This window comes from Hevea brasiliensis, chromosome 1 (genome assembly GCF_030052815.1).
Source record: "Hevea brasiliensis isolate MT/VB/25A 57/8 chromosome 1, ASM3005281v1, whole genome shotgun sequence".
NCBI classification, from domain to species: domain Eukaryota; kingdom Viridiplantae; phylum Streptophyta; class Magnoliopsida; order Malpighiales; family Euphorbiaceae; genus Hevea; species Hevea brasiliensis.
The window spans coordinates 3,424,528-3,446,717 of NC_079493.1; the positions used below are offsets into that span (position 1 = coordinate 3,424,528).

General features: G+C 30.1%; 4 protein-coding genes and 1 pseudogene across 5 annotated transcripts; 4 read left to right on the forward strand and 1 right to left on the reverse strand.

Moving 5' to 3' along the window:
* Nucleotides 1–295: 295 nt before the first annotated feature.
* LOC110667340 (fasciclin-like arabinogalactan protein 12) lies at nt 296–1,373 on the forward strand. The gene has a single exon (XM_021828148.2). It carries the CDS (start codon nt 387–389, stop codon nt 1,194–1,196), a length of 810 nt encoding a protein of 269 aa, XP_021683840.2. The 5' UTR covers nt 296–386; the 3' UTR covers nt 1,197–1,373.
* A 1,475-nt stretch (nt 1,374–2,848) lies between these two features.
* Nucleotides 2,849–4,098, forward strand: LOC110667341 (fasciclin-like arabinogalactan protein 12). The gene has a single exon (XM_021828149.2). The coding sequence runs from the start codon at nt 2,947–2,949 to the stop codon at nt 3,754–3,756; it is 810 nt and encodes a 269-aa protein (XP_021683841.2). The 5' UTR covers nt 2,849–2,946; the 3' UTR covers nt 3,757–4,098.
* Nucleotides 4,099–7,124: 3,026 nt separating this feature from the next.
* Nucleotides 7,125–8,151, forward strand: LOC110667344 (fasciclin-like arabinogalactan protein 12). The gene has a single exon (XM_021828152.2). The coding sequence runs from the start codon at nt 7,233–7,235 to the stop codon at nt 7,986–7,988; it is 756 nt and encodes a 251-aa protein (XP_021683844.2). The 5' UTR covers nt 7,125–7,232; the 3' UTR covers nt 7,989–8,151.
* Nucleotides 8,152–10,363: 2,212 nt separating this feature from the next.
* On the forward strand, nt 10,364–11,491 carry LOC110667342 (fasciclin-like arabinogalactan protein 12; annotated as a pseudogene).
* A 6,937-nt stretch (nt 11,492–18,428) lies between these two features.
* On the reverse strand, nt 18,429–21,677 carry LOC110667323 (zinc finger protein BALDIBIS). Of its 2 annotated transcripts, XM_021828131.2 has the most exons (4): nt 20,718–21,677; nt 20,226–20,622; nt 18,902–19,978; nt 18,429–18,813 (listed from the first exon to the last, which is right to left on the reverse strand). In XM_021828131.2, exons 1-3 carry the CDS (start codon nt 20,848–20,850, stop codon nt 18,916–18,918), a joined length of 1,593 nt encoding a protein of 530 aa, XP_021683823.2. In that variant the 5' UTR covers nt 20,851–21,677; the 3' UTR covers nt 18,429–18,813; nt 18,902–18,915. The 2 variants fall into 2 exon arrangements, with proteins under 2 accessions (XP_021683823.2, XP_057998503.1); XM_058142520.1 differs by having other exon boundaries at nt 18,429–19,978; nt 20,718–21,676.
* Nucleotides 21,678–22,190: the final 513 nt, after the last annotated feature.

Consider the following 22,190-nt stretch of genomic DNA (forward strand, 5'->3'; position numbering starts at 1 on the left):
TAAAAAAGCATGTATGTACTTCCGCTGAAGTGTCATAAGAGGCTCAATCAGTGATGGAGCCATCCTTCCAATTTGATGCATACAAATCCCATTGGCTTTATATTTACAGAGTTATTTGCTTTGGATAATTAAATTAAAACCCAACTGATTTTTTTTTTCGTGCTTTTGAAGCCAATTATAAAAATTAGTTGCAGGCAGCTCTATATTATGGGTACCTTCTACCTTTCCATGGCTGATTAAGGCAATGGATAGTAATGTAACTAATACATCTTCTCTCCATCACTATAAATAAAACCCCCCTTAAACCCCTCTCTGCACATCAAACCTCTCTTCACTTAACTTCCAAGCGATTTAAGCTTCATTCCCTAGCTAAAAACACTAGGAAAATGAAGCCACAATCCCTCTTTTCATTTTCACTTCTCATTCTCTTTTTCCACTCCAAAACTTTTGCCCAATCACCAGCTGCTGCTCCAGTACAAGCACCACCAGTAGCCCCGGTAAAGGCACCACCTGCACCCCCAGCACAATCACCATCCGGAGTACAAGTAGCCGCATCACCTGGCCCCCTTGACGTTGTAAAGATTCTTGGAAAGGCTAGCCACTTCACTGTGTTCGTCCGCTTATTGAAATCTACCCAAGTTGATAGAGAGTTATTCTTGCAGCTCAACAACACCAACAATGGAGCAACCATCTTCGCACCAAGTGATGGTGCATTTTCAGGCCTCAAAGGAGGCACCCTCAATTCCCTAACCGATGGAGACAAGATAGAGTTAGTGAAGTTTCACATAGTACCTACGTTCATATCAACTTCCCAATTCCAGACTGTGAGTAACCCTGTAAGGACATTGGCCGGAGCAGGTAACCGGTTTGCGCTTAATGTGACCACCGCAGGGAATTTAGTGAACATAACTACAGGACTCACCAATACAACGATATCTGGAACTGTGTACACTGATTCCCGGCTTGCTATTTATCAGGTTGACAGGGTGCTACTTCCTCTGGACATGTTCACTCCTAAGCCTCCATCTCCAGCTCCATCACCTGCACCGGCTCCAGAAAAGCCTACGAAGGCTCCCATTGTAGAGAGTCCTGTTGCTCCTAAGGATCTTTCTGGTGCAGTAAGCTTGATAGTGTATGATTATCTATTGTTCGAACACTTTGCAGTTGGTTTGGTTACTGCAATGGTTTCCCTCTGATCGAAGCTGGCCGGCTTGCATGGTTTCCTTTTTTCTGTGTTTCATGATTCTGGGGAATTGGGTGATTGAGTGAGTGTTTTTGAATAATTGCAATTTTGCTCTGGAGTTCTTGTAGAATCCTTCATAAATGAAAAATCGATCATGATATTATTTTTATCGTGGAAAAAAATATATAAATTTTGATTTAACAGTGTTAAAATTATTTAATTTAAATTTTAATAATAAAATCAAAATAAATAACAAAATAAAATCCAATATAAATAAATTTTTATCTAAGCTCGTATCTCACTGCTTGGAAAATGATTTCAGTATAATATTGAATTAAATTAAAATTTATTAGTAATTAAATAAAAAAAATGTGGGGATTTAAGCTGCGAAACTCAATCAAGTTATAAAAGTTGGGTCTCTCTCACATCAAATGAATGGAAGATTTGTGCCTAAATAAATTAACTTTTCGAAAGAAAAATGTAACATCATTTCTTATGGATTGATGGCTAAGAGGAAAATGCATGAGACGCACAAGTGCGAGCTGCTGAATGTGATTGCCCACGACAACAAGCCTTTATATAAAATTAATATCGACTAACCAAAAATGGAAAATTCTAAACATTTTACAAAAATAAAAATTCATAGGAATATGTTTTCAATTATTTAGCCAAATGCGCAATTCATCATAGTTGTTTTGAATTACATAATTAAGCATCTGTAAATTATATATATATATATATATATATAAAATTAAAAGACCTAACATCATTGATTCAATTATATGAATCACAAATCTATATTCATGCAAAATACTCTAAGATCTCCACTATAATTATTTCACTAATTTACTATATAATCACTTAATTAATATGAACTATATAGATTATTCGCAGTTTAAATGTATACTTTATTTATAGAAATAAATTATTACAAAAATATATTGCAGTTAAATTTGCACATATATAAATGCACCTACTTGTCCTTTTGTTACGCCTTATAAAAGACTTGTAATACTCTTATATCAAAGTTTTGACTAAAATATGAATGTATTCGTGTACGTAACTTTTAAGAAAAGTTGCATAATATTTTAATTTTAACATTTCATAAGATAATTTTTATCAATAAATTATATTTAGGAAGGAGAAGTTGATAAATATGCCTAGTTTTACTCAACTAGATAAAATAAAAAGAGTAATTTTGATCAATTGAATAAATTCAAAATTTATTTAATTTGAATTGTCAAAATTGAAATTCTTGAATTAAATTATGATTTCCCTAAAAGGTTCGGATATTTTGTAATTAGGCCTTAAAACAATGAACATAATCGTTACTAATGATTGGATTAATGGCACTTTCTTTAGTTAAGCCATCACAGAAGAAGGCTCAATGATTAACAAATAATGCATTTCTCCTCCACAATCTTTTAGATTTTCATTTACCCTACACACACCCACTTGTAAAATCTCTCAGGCCTATTGGTTTTTCCTGCCTTTTCAAGCAAAATCACTACTGCAGCATATGTAACTCTCTCTCCATTGATACCCCACCTTTTTGCTCTCAGACAAGGTACTAGCTATAGCAACCAAGTACCTGTAACTACAAATTATGCATTGCACCTAATTAACTTCACCCATCTTCCCTGCCATTATATAAACCTCCTCTATCTCCATTTCCCACATCAAGAATTTTTCAAGCAGAACTAGAAATTACAGTTTAGCATAGCTAGTTCACAGCAACAGCACAGCCCAAAAGCACCTCAAACATGAAGGAACAGTCCCTCTTCTCATTTTCATTGCTCCTTCTCTTCCTCCACTGCTCCAAAATCCTAGCCCAATCACCTGCTGCAGCTCCTGCCCCAGCAAAAGCACCTGCTGCAACCCCTCCTCCTCCACCACCTGCAGCTGCTGCGCCTGCACCCGCTCTAGTCCCGGTAATGCCATCAAAAGGCCCTCTCAACGTTGTCAAAGTCCTTCAAAAGGCTGGTCACTTCAACTTCTTCGTCCGCCTCATAAAAACCACCCAGGAAGATATCCAGTTATTTTCCCAGCTCAACGACTCAAGTGATGGGGTAACCATCTTTGCGCCAACTGATGGCGCATTTTCAAGCATCATCAAATCAGGCACACTTAACTCCCTATCTGATCAAGAAAAGATCGAGTTAGTGCAGTTTCATATAATTCCAAGATTCCTGTCGACTTCCCAGTTCCAGACTGTGAGTAACCCTTTAAAAACACTTTCAGGATCTGGCAATCGATATGCCCTCAATGTGACAACCACTGAAAATTTAGTGAATATAAGCACAGGACTTACCAATACAAGTGTATCAGCAATTGTGTACACAGATGGGAAGGTTGCCATTTACCAGGTTGACAAGGTGCTGCTCCCTCTAGACCTTTTCGCCCCTAAGCCTCCTGCTCCGGCACCAGCACCCCCAAAGGCTAAAAAAGATGGAGGAGCAGAGAGTCCTGTGGTTCCTAAGGATATTTCTGGTGCAGTACTAAGCTGTATTGTGCACGATAATTTGGTGATCCTAGGGGTAATTGGCGTGGTTGGTGCAATATTTTCTTTGTGACACAAAAGAATTCTAGCGAGGTACCAACGGGCGGGTTCAGTTCTTCAATGGTGTCTAATTTTGCTGGGGTTGGGATGAACGGTGGTGGTGATCAACAGGGTGAGTGTGCTTTGAATAATTGCCATTTCCTTTTTTTTTTTTTTTTTTCCTCAACCACATTTGTATCCTTCTGAGTTTGTGAATAATTTTGGGGGATTTTTTTTTTTTTTTTGTTTCCTTGCTTTCCCCTTTGGCTTTTGTGTATTTTGTGAATTTTGTAACACAATTCGAAATTTTCATGTATTGATGTATTTTGCCATTAATATTCATGATTATATATATACCATTGTTTATTTCTCTATAGATGGTTGTTAAATATCATCTTCCAATTCTTATTAATCAAAAAAATATTCCAAAAAAGTTAAGTGGTTGAGATATGATAGTATAGATGTTTATATTATTATATAAAAATTAAAAGAAATATTCAAAAAATATTCCAATTGTTATTTATGTTAATATGTCTCGTAGATACTACCACATTAGGGAAATGTGTTACATTATTAATCGGAATTCAAATATACAAGATATGTAGTATGATCTATCTATTAAATATATTAATTTTACATATTTATGTTTTAAATATACGGTGGATTAAGTCTAAGAAAAAAATATCATTTCATATATATATTTTTAGAAGAACACAGTCACTAATTTTATTAATTACTTTAATTATAAAATATAGAATTAATTTATAAAATATTATGAAAATATAGAGATAATATTTTCTGTCTTTTTTTATGGATTCATCATTAATTCATTTTATATAGAGATAGATATGATAGTAGAGATGTTTATATTATTATATAAAAATTAAAACAAATATAACGATGGAATGTCCATTGTTAATTTAGTATGATACCATATATATGTATTTTGCAATTCCTAATGACTAATTATAGTTCTTTTTAGCGCAATTCAATCAACTCACTCGGCATGTATAATTTTATTTGTCAGAATTTCTGCTTATTCATAAATTTTTATTAAAAAAATATTAGCATATATCAATATTTTTGTATTATATTAAATAATACACTTTAAAAAATTATGAGATCCCGAATTCAAAAAGTAATTAAAACTAATTATAAAAATAAAAGAAAAATTAGTACGCTTAAAAGACCAATAAACAATAACATGGGTCAAATATCAAAACCCAATTCTTATGGGCTTTAATCTTTTGAGTTCATCAATCCAAATTTTCTGCGAAATTGGCCCCTAGGCTTTTTTGTGAGGGTAAGCTTGTAGGCTGGGCTTTATTGCTGCAGAATTTTTTTTTATTCAGATTATATCTACGGTGAATAAAAGTTTATAGAGATATAAATGAATCGAGTTGAGTAAGTTTTAAAGAGTTCAAATTTGATTCATCAAATTTTTCAAACTTGAACCGAATATTTATAAGTTCAAGGTTGACTTGTTTAGAAAACGAGCTCTAAACTAATTGAGCCAAATTGAGTTTTTTTTTATCGAATTGAATCTTGAATAGCTCGACTCATTTATAAAGTAAATTTTAGATTTATGATTATAAAGTGTAATTTTGATTAGCTTATATTAAAAAAAAAACTTAATTTTCATAAAAATTAAATTTAAATTATAAATAATTATATTTAATAAATACATTTTATATATTAATTATATCATAATTTTAAATAATATATTATTTTTAAAATATTTTTAAATAAAATAATAAATATTTATAATATAATGAAATATAATAATTAATATAAATATTTTTATAAATTAATATGTTCACGGGCCTATTTAATGAGCTCGCTCGTGAGCTAGCTCACGAACCTATAAATGAGTTAACTCATGAGTTTTAACGAGTCGAATACTACTAAATTCGAACTCGGCTCATTCATTAAGTGAATCTAAAGATTGAGATTAAACTCCACTTATTTTCTAAACAAGTCAAACCGAGCCAAGTTCAAACAGTTCACAAATGGCTTGCTTTGTTTAATCCCTAGCCCTAAAAAAGTATGTTACCAAATCTTAAATTTCATGTTTTTGTTTCCTGAATCCCCATCATTTACTTCTCTCAACAGTTGGCTTATTAGTTGTCCCCGAATCACATATTTCTATTGATTGGATTATCTGATGTTGACAATGGAAGGAACCTTGCACTTTTACTAGCACAAGTTCCAATTTTATTCATACAAATCTTTGCTCCTGCAACAAACTTCAAATTCATCCCCTGTGTTTCCCTGCTTTTTGAAGCAAACAAGTTGCTGCAACAGTATCATATTGTACCCCTTTCTCCATTAATGCCCTTCACCTTTTGAAAGAAAGATTAAGGTAACAACAACTATGTTTTCTGCAGCCAGCATTGCACATTACACCCCACTTCATAACCAAGTTGCTTCAACTCTGTTTCTTTTTTCTTTTTTCCTAATATTTATAACAAATGTATCAATAATTAATTTATAACAACATTTACCGAAAATCTTATTTTATTCTTTTTTATAACAATTATAAATATTGCTATAAACAAATTTATATTAATATTTACCATATATATAATAAAAAATACTGGGATAAATATCACATGTACTTACTCAACTTTATAAGCATTTTCATAAAAATTATTGAATTTTAATTTTTTTTCCCAAAATTCACTAAATTTTAATTTTTTTATAAAATTCACTAAATTTTAATTTTTTTTATAAAATTCACTAAATTTTAATTTGATTTTATAAAAATTACTATGATCAGAAATTAAAGGTTTCTAAATTTACCTGCTGACCTATCAATTATTTTATAAATAAAGTTACTTTATTTTATTAGTTTCTTTAAAAAAAAAAGTAAGATGGATAAAATGCATCTAGTTATCCCTTTTGCTGTCAAACTCCTTATTTTTTTTTTTCGTTTATTCTCCACTAGCAACAACTAATTAGGTAATTTTATTGGTAAAATAGTAAAAAAGTTGGTAGATTAACTTGAAACCTTTAATTTTTTGTTACGATGACTTTTATGAAATTAAATTAAAAGAAATTAAAATTTAATGGCATTTATAAAAAAATACTCATAAAATTGAATAATCGTATATGATAATTACCTAAAAATATCACAAGAATAAAAAATAGAGTAACTTATAGAGTTATTTAACCTTGGGTTTTCTTTTTTTTTTCAACATATGCATAAAATGTTACCTTGAAAATGCCACTATATCTTGTTTTTGTTGTAGTGTATATGCTCCACCTTTTGAAGTAAGACAAGTTGCCAGCATCTATAGTTTTTTTGCAAACTATTAAAGATGGAAAAGGTACTACTAGCAATGTGTTATTCTAACCAAAAATTGCACATAACACCTAATTTCATCCTCATAAAAACCCTCCCTAACCCCTCTTTACACATCAAACACTTGTGCAATTGAGCAATTTAGGCCACACGTTCTCCAATTTTGCACACTTTCTTCAAGCAATTTAGGCCGCCGCCACCAAAAAATGCAGCAATCTATTTTCTCACTCACACTTCTCCTTCTCTTCTTCCATTGCACCAACACACTTTCCCAATCACCAGCCTCTGCACCAGTAGCTGCTCCAGCACAGGCACCATCACACCATCCATCACACCGCCCACACAGCTCCTCGCCGCCGCCTGGCCCGACAGACGTCATCCAAATCCTCCTGAAGGCCGGCCACTTCATAACCTTCATCCGCCTAATAAAGGCTACACATGTGGATTTTCAGTTAACTTCCCAACTCAACAGCTCAACTGATGGTATCACCGTTTTTGCCCCAACTGATACTGCATTTACAAACCTTAAAGCAGGTGCTCTGGACTCTCTGAACGACAAAGAAAAGTTGGCGTTTGTGCAGTTTCATATATTACCAAGATTTCTCTCAATTTCTGACTTCCAGACTCTGAGTAACCCAGTAAAGACACTGGCTGGATCCGATGATCGTTACCCAGTGAACATATCCACTACTGATAGTTCAGTGAGTATAAGCACAGGACTCACAAAAACAAGCATAGCTAACACCGTATACACTGATAAACAAGTTGCTATTTATGAGATTGACAAGGTTCTACTCCCTAAACTCCTTTTTCCTCCGGCAACGGCTCCAGCGCCGGCGAAGTCAGCAGAGACTCCGGAAATTAATCCTAAGGATGCATCTAGTGCAATGAGCTCTGTTTTACATTATAATGGGGCGCTGGTACTTGGAGTTGTCTTAGCTGCTGCAATGTTATTTCTTTGACACTTAAAGAATCGTGGGGTGGGAGAGGGTGTTTAATTTTCTCTTGGTATATTATATTGAGCGATGGTGGTCATCGACGACGTGAGTTCGTGCTTTTCCAATAATTTCTCTTATGTATCATTGCTGTTTCTGATTAAGATTGAATCGGAAGCTTTGAACTTTCTCTTCTTCTTTTTTTTTCTCTCTTTTGCAACATTTAAAGAAAAAAAAATATAAATAGAACACGATAGATCACTATTAAAATTATGATAATTTTAATAAAATTTTTATAATAATAAAATAACACGCATACTCCACGATACATATGAGATGATCGAAAGAAATGATAATTTTAATAAAATTTTTATAATAATAAAATAACACGCATACTCCACAATACATATGAGATGATCGAAAGAAATCAGAATTGTAGGAATGATTATAATGCATGTAACAGAGCTTTTCATTTTGAAAGCGAAAGAAGAAATTAAGAAATACACAATCTGAAATTCAAATGTCTTCACTTACTATAAATCAAATTAGAATGTGCTGAACATTGTCATTTTCTTTCACTTTTTATTTATTTTTAACTTATTTTTTTAGAATGTTTTTAAAATTTACATTTAAAATATAATTTTCTAAATTCCTATAGCATTAAGTCAGCTTAATTATTTTCAAAATTCGAATGGACTATAAAAAAAATTAAATTGATTTTCAAGCAAACTCCAATATTGATATGATGTAATAAAAACTTTTAAAATAATTTTATAGTACTCACTAATAACATTAAATTCCAATAAAAATTAATACTCTCATCTTTATTAATCGTTGAAATCCTATCAAAAATCAAGCACTAGCTAGAGAAATCACCGAATGGGTTTTGTATCCGAAGAAAATTTTGTTGTATGAACATGTAAAAGAACTAAATACAGGGCCATATGGCATTATTTGGAAGATGGTAGAGGCCCAAGAGAGATGGGCCGCGAGAGGTCAGTTGGATTTGGATGTTTAAGGCCATTTTTCAATTTTTTTAACCGACTTTCAATGAAATTTAAGCCTTATTTAATTTAAAATACTCTATTTTTCATAAATATATTTTTAAGAAATACACTTATAAGAAATCTTTCTTGAGAAATATATATATATATATATATATATATATATATATATATATATTTTTAATATATAAATTAATTTTTCATAAAATAATTTACTTTTAAATTATAAAAAATAATAATATCCGTAAAATAATTTAAAATATAATAAATTAAAAAATAAATTAATAAATCTATTACACTTAATTAAAAAATTACAACTTATTAAATTTTACATAAATAAATTATTTTTTTTGCATAATAGAAATACACTACGTTATTTTTCACACAGTTGATTTGATAATATAAATAAATAAGACTAATTTTCACACTTTTCAAAAAATTTTACGAGTTTACGGAGCTTGAATTTCAAGATTCAGTAATATTAAGCTATAAAGCTAATTGGTTGATTTTTGTCTCTTACCTTTCTTGAGGACAAAAAGAAAAGCAGCTCTCAACACCGACCATACATGTTAAAGTAAGCTGCCACCTTCATTGTAACCAATGGATATTGTGATGTTTCGCAGAATTAATGGGACAGCAAAGTTAGACCCCCACCAACATTTATCCCTTATATGGAAAAATTTTATCTACTTTATCAAAATTGTGAATTAAAAAAGTCGGTTTTAATTTAATAATATTGAAAAATTATATTTAATATTATAATTTTAAATTTAAATTCTAATAAAAAATCAAATATATATATACATATCACAGTTTCAAATTTGGATGAATATCATATAAATAAAAATGTAAAGAGATACCCTTCACCTTTCTGGTTAAAAAATTAAAATTTCTATATATTAACGTGCATATTGTAATATGATGTAATCGTTTACATTGTTCAAGGTGGATCCATCTTTTTAATCAATAATTTTAGGAGTTTCAACTTAATTTATGATCTCTTTGCAATTAATGTTGTTTATCTAATGTTGTTTATCTACTTCTTATTTAAGTTTTTTTTAAGCAAGAAATATTATTATTTAACTTTGTAGAGAAAGCTAAGTTAAACCCTAACCAATAGGTCTTCTTTAAAAAATCAACTTAAGGTGAAAAAAATCTGACAAAAATATAAACACCAAAAACAACAAACAAAACAGAAAACAAATTAAAAAGTCTTAAAGATCCATTAGTCTTAATTCTTATTAAGTTTTTATTCAGGATTTTCATATTAATTATATTAATTATCATTTAGAAGTGGAATTATAACCATTAGTCTTAATTATTATTCAAATTAAGATTGAAGTTGTCCAACAGTTATGTGTACTAGCGCGCCCATACCTAGGAGCATCATTACTACTGAATTCCACAGATGGGGCATGTGAGAGAGTTGAGAAATTTTTTTCATGGGCAGCATTTAGCTATGATTTCTCTGCTACTGCAAAGCATCGTGAGAATAACGCTATTGCAAGTTTTGTCAGTTATGGTAAAGGCATATTGAAATCTTTACCTTTCTTGTCCCTGCTACTCTAAGCAAACTAGTTGCTACTCTATCTCTCTCTCTCCCATTGATTCTTCACTTGTTCTTTAATAAAAAAAAATTAGGGAACTATCCACCAAATTTTTCCTTATAATTTTGCATATTATACCTAACTCATCCCTCCCAACATAATAAAAACCATCCCTACCCATGAAAATACACTTGTGCAAAGTCTATTTCTCAAGAAATTAAACACTGCAAAGATGAAGCAACAATTTCTCTTCTCATTGTCACTTTTTATTTTCTTCTTGTTCTATTGCACTACTACCCTAGCTCAGTCACCTTCTCCGGCTCCGGGGCCGCCACGAGGCCCTACTAATGTCATAAAAATCCTCAAGAAGGCCGGCCAGTTCAAGTCCTTCATCCGTCTCTTGAAAACCACCCAACTGGATAGCAACTTAAACTCAAATAGTGGAGTTGGTGCAGTTTCACATTGTCCCAACATTTATCTCTACTTCCCAGTCCGATACTGTGACTAACCATTTGAAGACGCATGCTGGATCAGGTGGTAGGTTTCAGCTTAACGTGACAACAAGTGGGAATTTAGTGAATATAACTACAGGGCTCATCAATACAACCATCTCTGACACTGTGTACACAGATGACCATCTCGCTATATATAAAGTGGATAAGGTGCTACTTCCTTTGGACATATTTACCCCTAAGCCTCCGGCACCAGCGCCAGCGCTGGCAACAACAAAGACTAAGGCAGAGAGTCCTGATGAGGAAGATGATGATGATATCCATCATAAGAATACTTCTGGTACAGTAAGTTCTGTTACTAGGAGTAATTTGTGTAGTTTCTGCAACATTTTCTTTGTGACAAGTTTGGCGTGGTGTATGATTTTGCTTAGTTGGAATGGAGGGTGGTGATGTGATGAAAGATGATTAAGAGGTTTTGAAGAAAAAGCAATTTGTATGATTAATCAAAGGTTGTGATTGAGATTGAATTTCAAAGTTATAAAATCTGATTCGCATTATTGTTAGAATTTCTATTAAAAAAATATCTTATTATGAATTATTAATTATTAAAAATTAATTTAAAGTTAAATTTAATTTTAAAATAATTAAATAATCTTTTTTAAAATTACCTTTTTTAATAAAATTTAAAATTATATTTTTTAAAAAATATTTTTTATATTTTTCAACCTCAATTCCAAACAGGTCTATAATTATTTTTTATTTTGTATTCTTTGTGGTATGTGAACATAAATTAATTATTCCAACAAAAGATCTAATATAGTGTGGATAATATAGATGGTCAATCATTTTTTCCACTTTTCAAATCAGTTTCCTATTGCACCACTTGATGCACAACATTTAAACAACTTGTTGCTTTTCAAATTCTAAGTGGGGAACAGACAAAGACGTACATTGTGCTCAACAGTAGTGCAAGATACATGAAAAGAAAAAAAATAATTGAGCTAATTAATAAAAAAAAATCCAATGTACCTCTCACGGCCCATCTTACACATCTTGTTGAATATAAAATCAAATGGGAATCTTCTGAGTTAATTTAGAAAAAAAAAAAATTAAAACTGCCCTTCTTTATTATTGGCTGCAAAGCAATTTTTTGTCCATCAAGAGTGAGTGACAAGGAAAAGAGAGAGAGAGAGAGGAAAAAAAGAAAGAGAAAAGTCTTCTCTGGGCCAATATGAAAGCTATAAGGTGGCAAATTTTATCCACACAAGCCACCTATGAGATTAATTTAGAAAGAAATTTAGTTTCCGGCACTTTACGAAAAATGTGTAATGAGAAGTTGATTTTTGAAGACAATTTTAGCTGTGATTTGCTTTGAATAAGACATTATAAAGTGGGAAGGTGCTTTTCATGTGGTACCATTTAATTTCATTCAAATTTGATGAATGGAACATTTTTAACCTACTAATTGATTAAATTTGACATAATCATTTATATTGAAGCTATTTTTCATTATAATTATTAGGTTAATCCAATTCATAAATATATAATCTTCTTTTCCTCTTATATATAATTTGATTTTTGATTAATTATCCTGAAGATTATCTTGAAGTTTCTAGGATTTTTCATTGAAAAAAAAAAGAAATAAATTTCTTTATTTTTAGTCAAGAATTAAATAAATTTAAAATTAATTTTTGGGTCAAATAAGAATAGAAATTTCAAATTAAAGCCAAATAGAGTTGGTTAATCCAAAGTGGTAGGAAGAGAAATATAGATAAGAGAGACAAAATTAAGAAGAGAGAGAGAGAGAGATAAGGGGAGCTAGAGAGAAGGAGACAAATGATCAAGGATATTATAAGCCTCCAAAATGGTTTAACAAGAGTGTGTTGCCTAATTTAATAAAAAGATTTTAAAAATTGCCATGAGGCTTACTCTTTGTTTCATCTTTATTTTAATATTTTTATGTAAATAAATTAATTTATCTTATTAAAATCAACATTTTATTGAAATATTTTTGAATTTAAATTAATAAAATTTTATTTTATACTTAAAAAATTTATGAAAAAATAATATTTTTTTAATTAAATTTTGAATTAGATTAGAAAAAGGAGAATTATTTTTTTTAAAAAAAATTATTTTACATAGATAATTATTCATTAGAAAATTTTTTATGAAATTAAGACATTTATTTTTAAAAATATTTCTTATATTTAAAATTTAAGAATTTTAACAATAATAATTTTGAAATTGGCATATGATATATGCGTTTTTTTTTTTACTTTATTTATCGTTTTATTAATATATGACAATTAATTTAAAAAATAATAAAAAACAATCTATTAAAACTCACTTCACAATTTTTAATTAAATAAAACTATATCGATGACTATTAAAAATATTATATATTAACATTTAAAATAAAATTAACTTTTATTTAAATATTTTTGAATTTCAACTATTAATTCTTATCTTATACTAAACAAATATAATTATCAAAAAATAATTTTTTTATTTAAATTTTCAATTAGATTACAAAATGGATGAATTATTTTATAAAAAACATTATATTAATATATATATATGTGACAATTAATTTAAAAAAATAAAAAATAATCTATTAATCAACTTATTTTAAAATTGAATGATATATTATTAAATATAAATTATATTAATTATTATTAAAAAATTTATATATTAATATTTAAAAATTTTATATTAATAAAATTTTATAATATATATATATATAATCATGTTATTACAATAAAATAATAAATAACTCGCACAATACATGGAGAAAACAATTAATTTTTCAAAGATTGACTAACCATAAAAGGCTTTAAAAATGGACAAAAGAACTACTTAATAAACGAAATGAAATTTTAGGGTCACCATTTGATTTTATTAGAGAATATTCTGTTTTAAACATAAAATATTAATGTGAATAATACACATTTATAATTATTCAAAAAGAAGAAGTTATGCATAAAATTGTTCATATATTTCTAAATACTACTACTACTACTACTACTAATAATAATAATAATAATAATAATAATAATAATAATAATAATAATAATAATAATAATAAAATTATTATTTAGTTCTTTTATTTTAATAAAATTAATTATTTAATTTTTTATTTAGAAAAATACAGTAGCTAATCTTTATATTTTTATTCTGTCTACTCTTTAGTCTTTTTATTCATTTTAAATTAAGTTTTCTGTTAATTAATGTATTCTAAAAGATAAAGAAATTACCATTATAGAGACTAAAAAGTTTGATGCATAAAAAATAGATGAACTATACAATTATATTTTTCAAATTACAATAAATAAATAAAATTCAAATTAAAGTCTAAAATGATCAAAGGAGTAAAGAGTGAATGCTGAACAAAAATATAGGAACTAATCAATACACTTTTCAAAATAGGATAATCAAATATTAAATAATAATTTTTTAATAATTATTAATATTAATAATGCATTACTAACTTCAAAAGTCTGAAATAAGAAAATTATTTTCTAAAGAGAAAATTAAATGTGGAATCTTTGATATAAAAATGATTAAGCTATATGAAAATGAAATTCTTCAATCAAATCATAAAGTCATAATCTCAAATTATTGAGAATACCTTTTTGAATTAGCAATAGAAACGAATCAAATTAATAATGTAACTAACACTAATACTAAATTTAAAAAGCCATTCAAATACCTAAAATTAATTGCACTTTTAATGAAAATTCTATAATAATAATATAAAAGGCGAAAATAATACTAATGGCAAATTCAGAAATTACTCCTTATGCTAATCATATCATCCCAGTTAACCCATGATAAGCTTTGGATTCACCCATTTTTCTTCTTTGGATTGACACTTGACAAGAATTCATCATGGCAAAAAAATCAGCTTAGTAGAAAAAATCAGGTAATTTCCAAAAAGAAAGATTATCAATCGGGTCAATGATAATATATAGTAATTCAGATATTAAAATTGCAATCACTTAATTTCACTTAGTGTTGATGGTAGTGATGTTGTGTCTTAAAAACCAAAGCGATCTCTAGTGGGTCGAATCCCTTTGATCCAATCCACTGGAGATCGGATCTAACAAGGAGATTTGATACTAACTATAATGTGTGAAATCCGAATATAGGGAGACTAGAGGGACTACTTGGATGAACTAATTTAAATGGATTTCGGACAAGTAAGAATGAGTTTGGAAAAATATGGACAAGAAAGGCTGTTAAAACAATAAGAGGAATATTCGTTGGGAATCACGTTGATAAGGTATGTTTTTACAGCGTATGAAAGCATACAACTTGGCACTAATTATCAGAATCTCAAGAATCATGATAGTATGTCTACTATCATCATATAAATAGGCTCTTAACGCCTACCCAAGTAAGTTACTCATTTTATACAACTATTACTCTATTATGTTATTTTCAGAATACCCTCTTTGAATTACTTTTTAATTAATTTGAGAGTCAGAGTAGCTGTTACCAGGACCTCACTTTCTCTTTAGTTTTAGGCAATTCAGAATTCAATCACAATCATCGGGTGATCCAAAAATACCAGACAACATTAATGATAATTTATTATTTTGCAAAGAATTAGCATAGTCAACATGAGTCAGCAAAGATTTAAGTTTAAAAGTGCATGCTGCATGGCTGTAACAAAATTTTATATAACTAATTAATATTTATGGATTATTAGGTTTCATATATAACTTAATCAAAATAACAAATCTTAATGAGTTATTTATTAATAATTAAAAAAATGAGTGATAAAAATAATAAATTACCGTTAATTTTGCAATTTCTTAGGAACCATACCTAGCTATGTCTGTCAACTTTTCTGTGCTTGTTCACTGTGTCTTCCTATGAATTACGGATATCAAGTTTAAAAAGAAAAAGCTGTAGTTATGATCACTGGGCAACATAAAAATTTAAATAGTTGTGACATTTTCAATTTTGATCATCCCCATAAAGAATCAACAAAATTTCTGATATATGAGTAGACAAATTCCAACTGATTCTATTTCTATCAGTTTTAAAACATTGACATCAGCCTGACTATTTTTGAATTTTGTTTCATTATATATATATATATATATATATATATATATATATATATATATATATATATATATATGTGTCCTCTTCTCCATAGCGAATCTTTCTTGTCTCCTATTTTATTCTCTCATAAATTTTAAAAACACCCACCATGAACGACAAGAATTATCACTGAGCTTCAAAGTTTGGTGAGAGACAGGCAAACTATTTTACATTTAATAGGAAACATTTGCAGAAACTCCACTATGCTACTTCAAGCACTAATTTTTTGAGCATGTCAAATTCTTAATGAAGAAATTATTTAAACATATATATGTACAAGCTATAAATTAGGAGTTTATTTAATATTGTTGTTTGAGTTTGGTGTTAAGAAATATTATATCAAAATGCTTGGATAAATTATCTAGACTATATCTTAATTTAAGGATATGAAATAATAAGGTATTTAAATTTTAATTTTTAACATAAGATTCACTAACTTTTAATTTTAATAATATAAAATCATCTAATAACTTTCAGCATAGTTGATTTCTACATTATCTATGCTGACATAATATTTATCAAATTGAAAATTTATATTTTTATGGATTGATAGTTTCGGATAAACAGATTTTAGGTTATTAAAGTGTCAAATTATATAATTTGAATTGTTAGAATTATTGATAAATAGAGAACAAAATTAATTTTTTCCCTAGTAAGAGTCAAATTAATAGAAAAAAAAAATATACATTTTAATATAACAAATGTTATTTTAGCAAAAATAACTTAAAAGCTGGCTATTGAATATCACAAAAGAGGTTTTATGTCACTTAAATTAAATATTAGGAGTTTTGTGTTACAAATTAAAGTTTAAATACCTTACCATTACATGATCTTAAGTTAAGGTAGCACTTATGTAATTTATCCCAAAATTTTATTAAAAACATTTAAAGTAAATGTATTTTATTCAAATAAAACAAGAAATTAAGCAACTTTCTCAAATTGATTTTTTTTTCCAACAATAGTTAAAAGCTAAATTTTCTAAAATACATTTTTAAATTAATTAATTTGTAGCTATACACGTTTATACTCTGTTTGGCAATATTAATTATTATAGTAGTTGTCAATTGTTTTAGTAGTTATCAATTATTTTATTAGCTATTAGACTGATAGTGGTTAACTGTTTATATAATAATTTGAGGTAGAAGTATTCAGTGAAAATAGCTATTAGATTAGCTGTTAAATGTGAAAATAGTTGTATCATCTAATGAACTCCGATCAAAACGCTCCATTAACATCTAAGTTAGGAAGGGTAATTTTTTGTGAATTACTCTCTAATCTCTAAATACTAATATAAATACTATATCACTTAACAATATAAATAAGAGAGTTAATATTTTAACTATGATCAAAACACTAAACATAGGCTAATATATAATGGCTCATAATAAATTAATAATATTAAAATTAAAACCTTAATTAACAATTCATTTTATATTTTAAAAATAAATTAATTAAAAAATGAAAATTGTTTGGGATAGAGCTAGTGCGTACTTGCTTCTCCATCTCATTATCATCATCATCATCCCTAGCTTGAAAGTCTTTGAGGACATGCATTTTGTTGCAATATTCGATCATTATTTCAGTGATTTCACTGAAAAATCATAGATTCTTCTTGCGCGGCAAAATCCATAAGACTGTACTAATATTCCAAAAGCTTAGCATTCTATTTTTAGCATTATTCGCCCATCAGAATAATTGATTGATACACTTTAATTATTCACTATAATTATAATAATAGACTAATAGTTCAAAAGCAATTATTCATTCTGAATAATTGACAAAATTCGTATTCACTTATTTAAAAAATCATTTTTCAATACATTTCTTATATAAAAATTAAAAACTTTTAATAATGATACTTTAAGTCACTGACATATATCTTTTTTTTTTTTTTTTTTTACTTTACTCATTGTTTTATTGGTAAATAGGTATGCCAATTAATTTAAGAATAATAAAAAATATAAAATATAAGAAATATATTAAATTATATTATTAAAATAAAATAATAAATAATTCACAAAAGACGGAGTGTAACCACTAGTTCCCCATCAAAGACAAGAAAGCCTCAAATATTCTTTAATTGGCTACTTCTTCTATTTCTCATATAATTTAATTTTGATAAAATAAGTAAAATATAATATCAAATAAAATAATTTATTTTTATAAGCAATTTGTCAATTTGACATTAATATATAAATGAGTGAGATATTTATACATATTCTTTAATTAATTTACACATATTATATATTTAAATTCTGACATGATTTTATCTTCTTTCTCTTAGAGTCATCTGATAATATATATATATATATATATATGACTAAATCACAGGCAATAATTGAGTGCAATACATACGAAAATTAACCCTTTATTTAGTCTAGTGTTAAAAAGAATCAGAGCCATCACAGTAGAGGGTGCTCTGAATCCTGTGATCTGTGATCATCTGAGTAGCAGAATTTTTTTTTTTTTTTCAAAAAAGTTAAGAGAGAAAAAAGAAACAGGAGAGAAGCTACAAACTACATACATGGAGGGTCCCAGCAGCCTCCCTTGATCGATTGCCATATCTGTCTCTTTCTGTTAAGTCTCTTCCAACATGCAGTGGCGCCCACGTCCCTGACCACTCACAAGTCTCTCAATTCAAACTCGACCGAGTTCACTCGCTTGCTTCCATGGAGTGCAACTCGGTACTCAGTCCCTTCATCAGTTTTGTTTGTTTTTCACCTAATATTCTACAACGCTGTATAGAAAAAAAAAAAAAAAAAAAAAAAAAACCTAGCTAAGCTAGGTAGCTTCATAATTCGGGTATAATACAGCAGCAATCTTACCTTCTGAAATTGGATTAACTTAGCGATATATGCCCAGAACTATATTGGCTCAAATCCATCACTGAACTCATCGATGCAAATTTCGCTAGCTCTTGTTGCAAGAATGGTCTGCGTGTTTCACCTCCTACACCAAGAAAGTCTCTGGTTAAACTTCCCTCCACTTCACTGGAGCTCCCATGGTTTTGCTTCCTATTTGATTGCATCATTAAATGATTCAAGTTCTTCGTGGCATTATTAGTACCCAAGATTGACCTCGAGTTCGAATCACCCACAAACGGGGCTGGAGTTGAAGGAGAAAGTGAATTTGCTAGTTCGTTAAAGTTCTCTGCAGCTTGATTTGGTTGCCTGCTCAGAAACTTGCGGGTTTCAGGACTTTTGCTTTGGTCATAAGAATGGAAGTTGGACGCATTTGAGAGAGATGGTGAATTCATCAGTGAAATTCCATTGCCGGTACTGAATGCCGGGTTGCTCCTTGTAGATCCCATTTGGGCTGCTTTCTGTAAAAGTGCAGTAGCTGACATGTGAGCTGAGTTTCTTTGTTGCTGATGCTGGTTACTTGAATACAAAGAAGTTATAGATTCAGATAAATCTCCTTTGTTCCCTTCTTCCTCTTTTAGTCCTCGTGGCAATGCCGACATAGAGAGATTGCTGCCACCTGTAAACGGTGCTTCTTGGTACTTACCGAGCCACTGAGATTGTGATGATGCTGAACCAAACGTATTCATCTGTGGTGTTTGAACCAATTCAGGCAAGCAAGCTGAGTTGGGTGCCAAGAAGGCATTAGAATTAATTGGGTTCATCTGAGGATTGGCATGGTCTAGCCATATTGGAAGCCTTGGCTTTTGCCCATCAACAATGCTAAGATCACCCACCAGCTCGGATCCAGGGGCAAATTCAGGTCTAAACACTGATGAAAATTGAGATATCCCAGTGGATTGATGGTGATTACTATTAGGAGCTCCATTGATCAAATCGCTTCTAAAGTTTGCATTAATGGCTGCTGAAACTGAAGTGAATCGTGCACTTTCTTCTGCTAAAGCATCACAGAAGGCTCTGTGGGTGATGAAGCTATCCTTCCTGTTTGATAAGCACAAACCTCGTTTCAACAATTTGTTGTGTATTTATAGATAATAAAAGACCCTTTTGGTCTGACCTTATTAAATTTCAGTGCATCATATATATATTTAATAAAACCCCTCATTAAAGTCTACCTGTGAGTGCATTGATTTCTTCAACAAACTAATCATATAAAACGGAGAATATTTTACATACCAAACAAAGAATCAAGAGGGAGAGAGAGATTTGAAATCTACAATCAAATAACCTGGAGAAGAGGGTGCCACAGTCACATCTGTACTCTCTGGTGCCACAGATCTTGCTATGAGCTTTCCAATCTGATTGAACTGCGTATTTCTTTGAACATTTCTCGCACTTCCACTTCTTCTCTCCATGCTTTCTGCTATAATGCTTCTTTATTCCTGTGAGGTCACCTAGGGCTCTCGATGGATCGTGGTGCACACAGCTCTTTTCAGGGCAGATATACACCTTTTTGCGAACCTCTTTGGTTGATCTTTGCTTGAGCTTCCATGGGAGATTGTGGCCTCTTCTGTGAAGTTGAAGATTTTGGTCTCTCTGGAAACCCTTGTTGCAGATTTCGCAAATGAATCTGTTTGTTGCCATGAGAGATTTCGGTGATAAAGCTATAACTTCTGCATCTGGATCTGCTTGAAACAAGTAAATAAAACCCAGAAAGAAAATTTATAACTTTGAAACAATCATGCAGAAATATATATAGGTGAAGAGAATTTAAGCTTGCCTGGTGTTCCTGGTAAATTTCTCTTCTTCTTTACAAGATTTGCAGTAGGGTTAGGGTTAGGGTTTGGAGTTTGTTCTCGAAGAACAAAGCCTCTGATGGAAGAGGGAACAGAAAACCCATCTTCAGACATCATTGTAATGGGTATCCAGAAGTCGAGAGTAAGTGGGTTTGTGTCCTAAAACTAGCTAAAAGAGAAGAAATAACTGAGGGAGAGAGTAGAGCAGTAGCTACATAATTAAACCAAGAAAATAAAAACAAAAGCTTCACTGCTCAACATAATTCCAACAAATCTCTTAAAAATTCTTCCCCTTTTAAAAGAAAGAATTCAAATTTAGACTTGTCTCCAATTCCATAAATTGCATCCTTACCTTAACTCAATACTCATGCTTAGCTTTGCTTGAAGCCAAGACAAATACACCAAACAAAAAATACAGTGATAACTATAGATAGAATATTTCTCTCTCTCTCTCTCTCTCTCTCTCTCTCTCTCTCTCCTTATCTAACACGGCTCCTCTCCAAGTCAGTCATCCATAGACTCAACTGGACCACCACGTACGTCTATAATATATTTGCAAAAATAATCAAAGTGTTGAATTGTCTAACGACCTATCATAGATATTTAAATTCTGAAAATTTTATTTAAATTTTGAAAATTATTTTAATTCTGACACGAATTTAAAAATTTTTAAAAGGACCCAGCTAGCAATATAATATTATAATTATATATGCGTTGAAGCATGGTGAAGAAAAGGCAAAAAGAAGAAATATGTTTATGTAAAAAACAAAACAAAAGAAGGGGTAAAGATCAAATAAAAGTGGGATTTGATAAAGGAGCTTGTCATGTGTAGTGGAGGATACAGAGAAAGAGAAGAGAAAAGTGAGTTGCCTTTACAGCCAGCAAGAGATCAAAGAGATTAAAATGATTATGCTATAATTGTTTCAGAGGCTACAAGGGAGATTGAGAGAGAAGAGACAGAATGAAGAAGAAAGAAAGAAAATAATTTAAAAAAGAAAATAATGAGAATGCAGCCCGTGAGAGGTGAGTGGCTAGCTAGAAGAGTGGACCCACACAAAAGACTGGCAGAGAGAGAGATGATAATAGAAAGACAAGAGAAGACTGGTACCGTTTGATTTGTCGACTAGCTAACCCACGAGACACTCACCACTCACTATACTCACATCACATTTCTCTGGAAATTTGTTCCTTCAAGCCCCCACCCCTGGAAGTGGCTGCTACATTACACATTTTGGAGAATCTTTTTCTCTTCTTCTCTTTTCATTTCTTTTTTTTTTTCCTTGTCTTTATAAAAAAGAAAGAATATTGTGAGTTGACTCGGTCGTCATTTGATCTTTTATGTCTATGTCTATTATTACTTAGCTGCGTCTCACTTGACTCGGTTGCCCTTTTCCGTGGGGTGCTTGAAAGACTTGCTACTTCTTTCTTAAGTGGGGTTACTAGTTGCAACGCAGAAT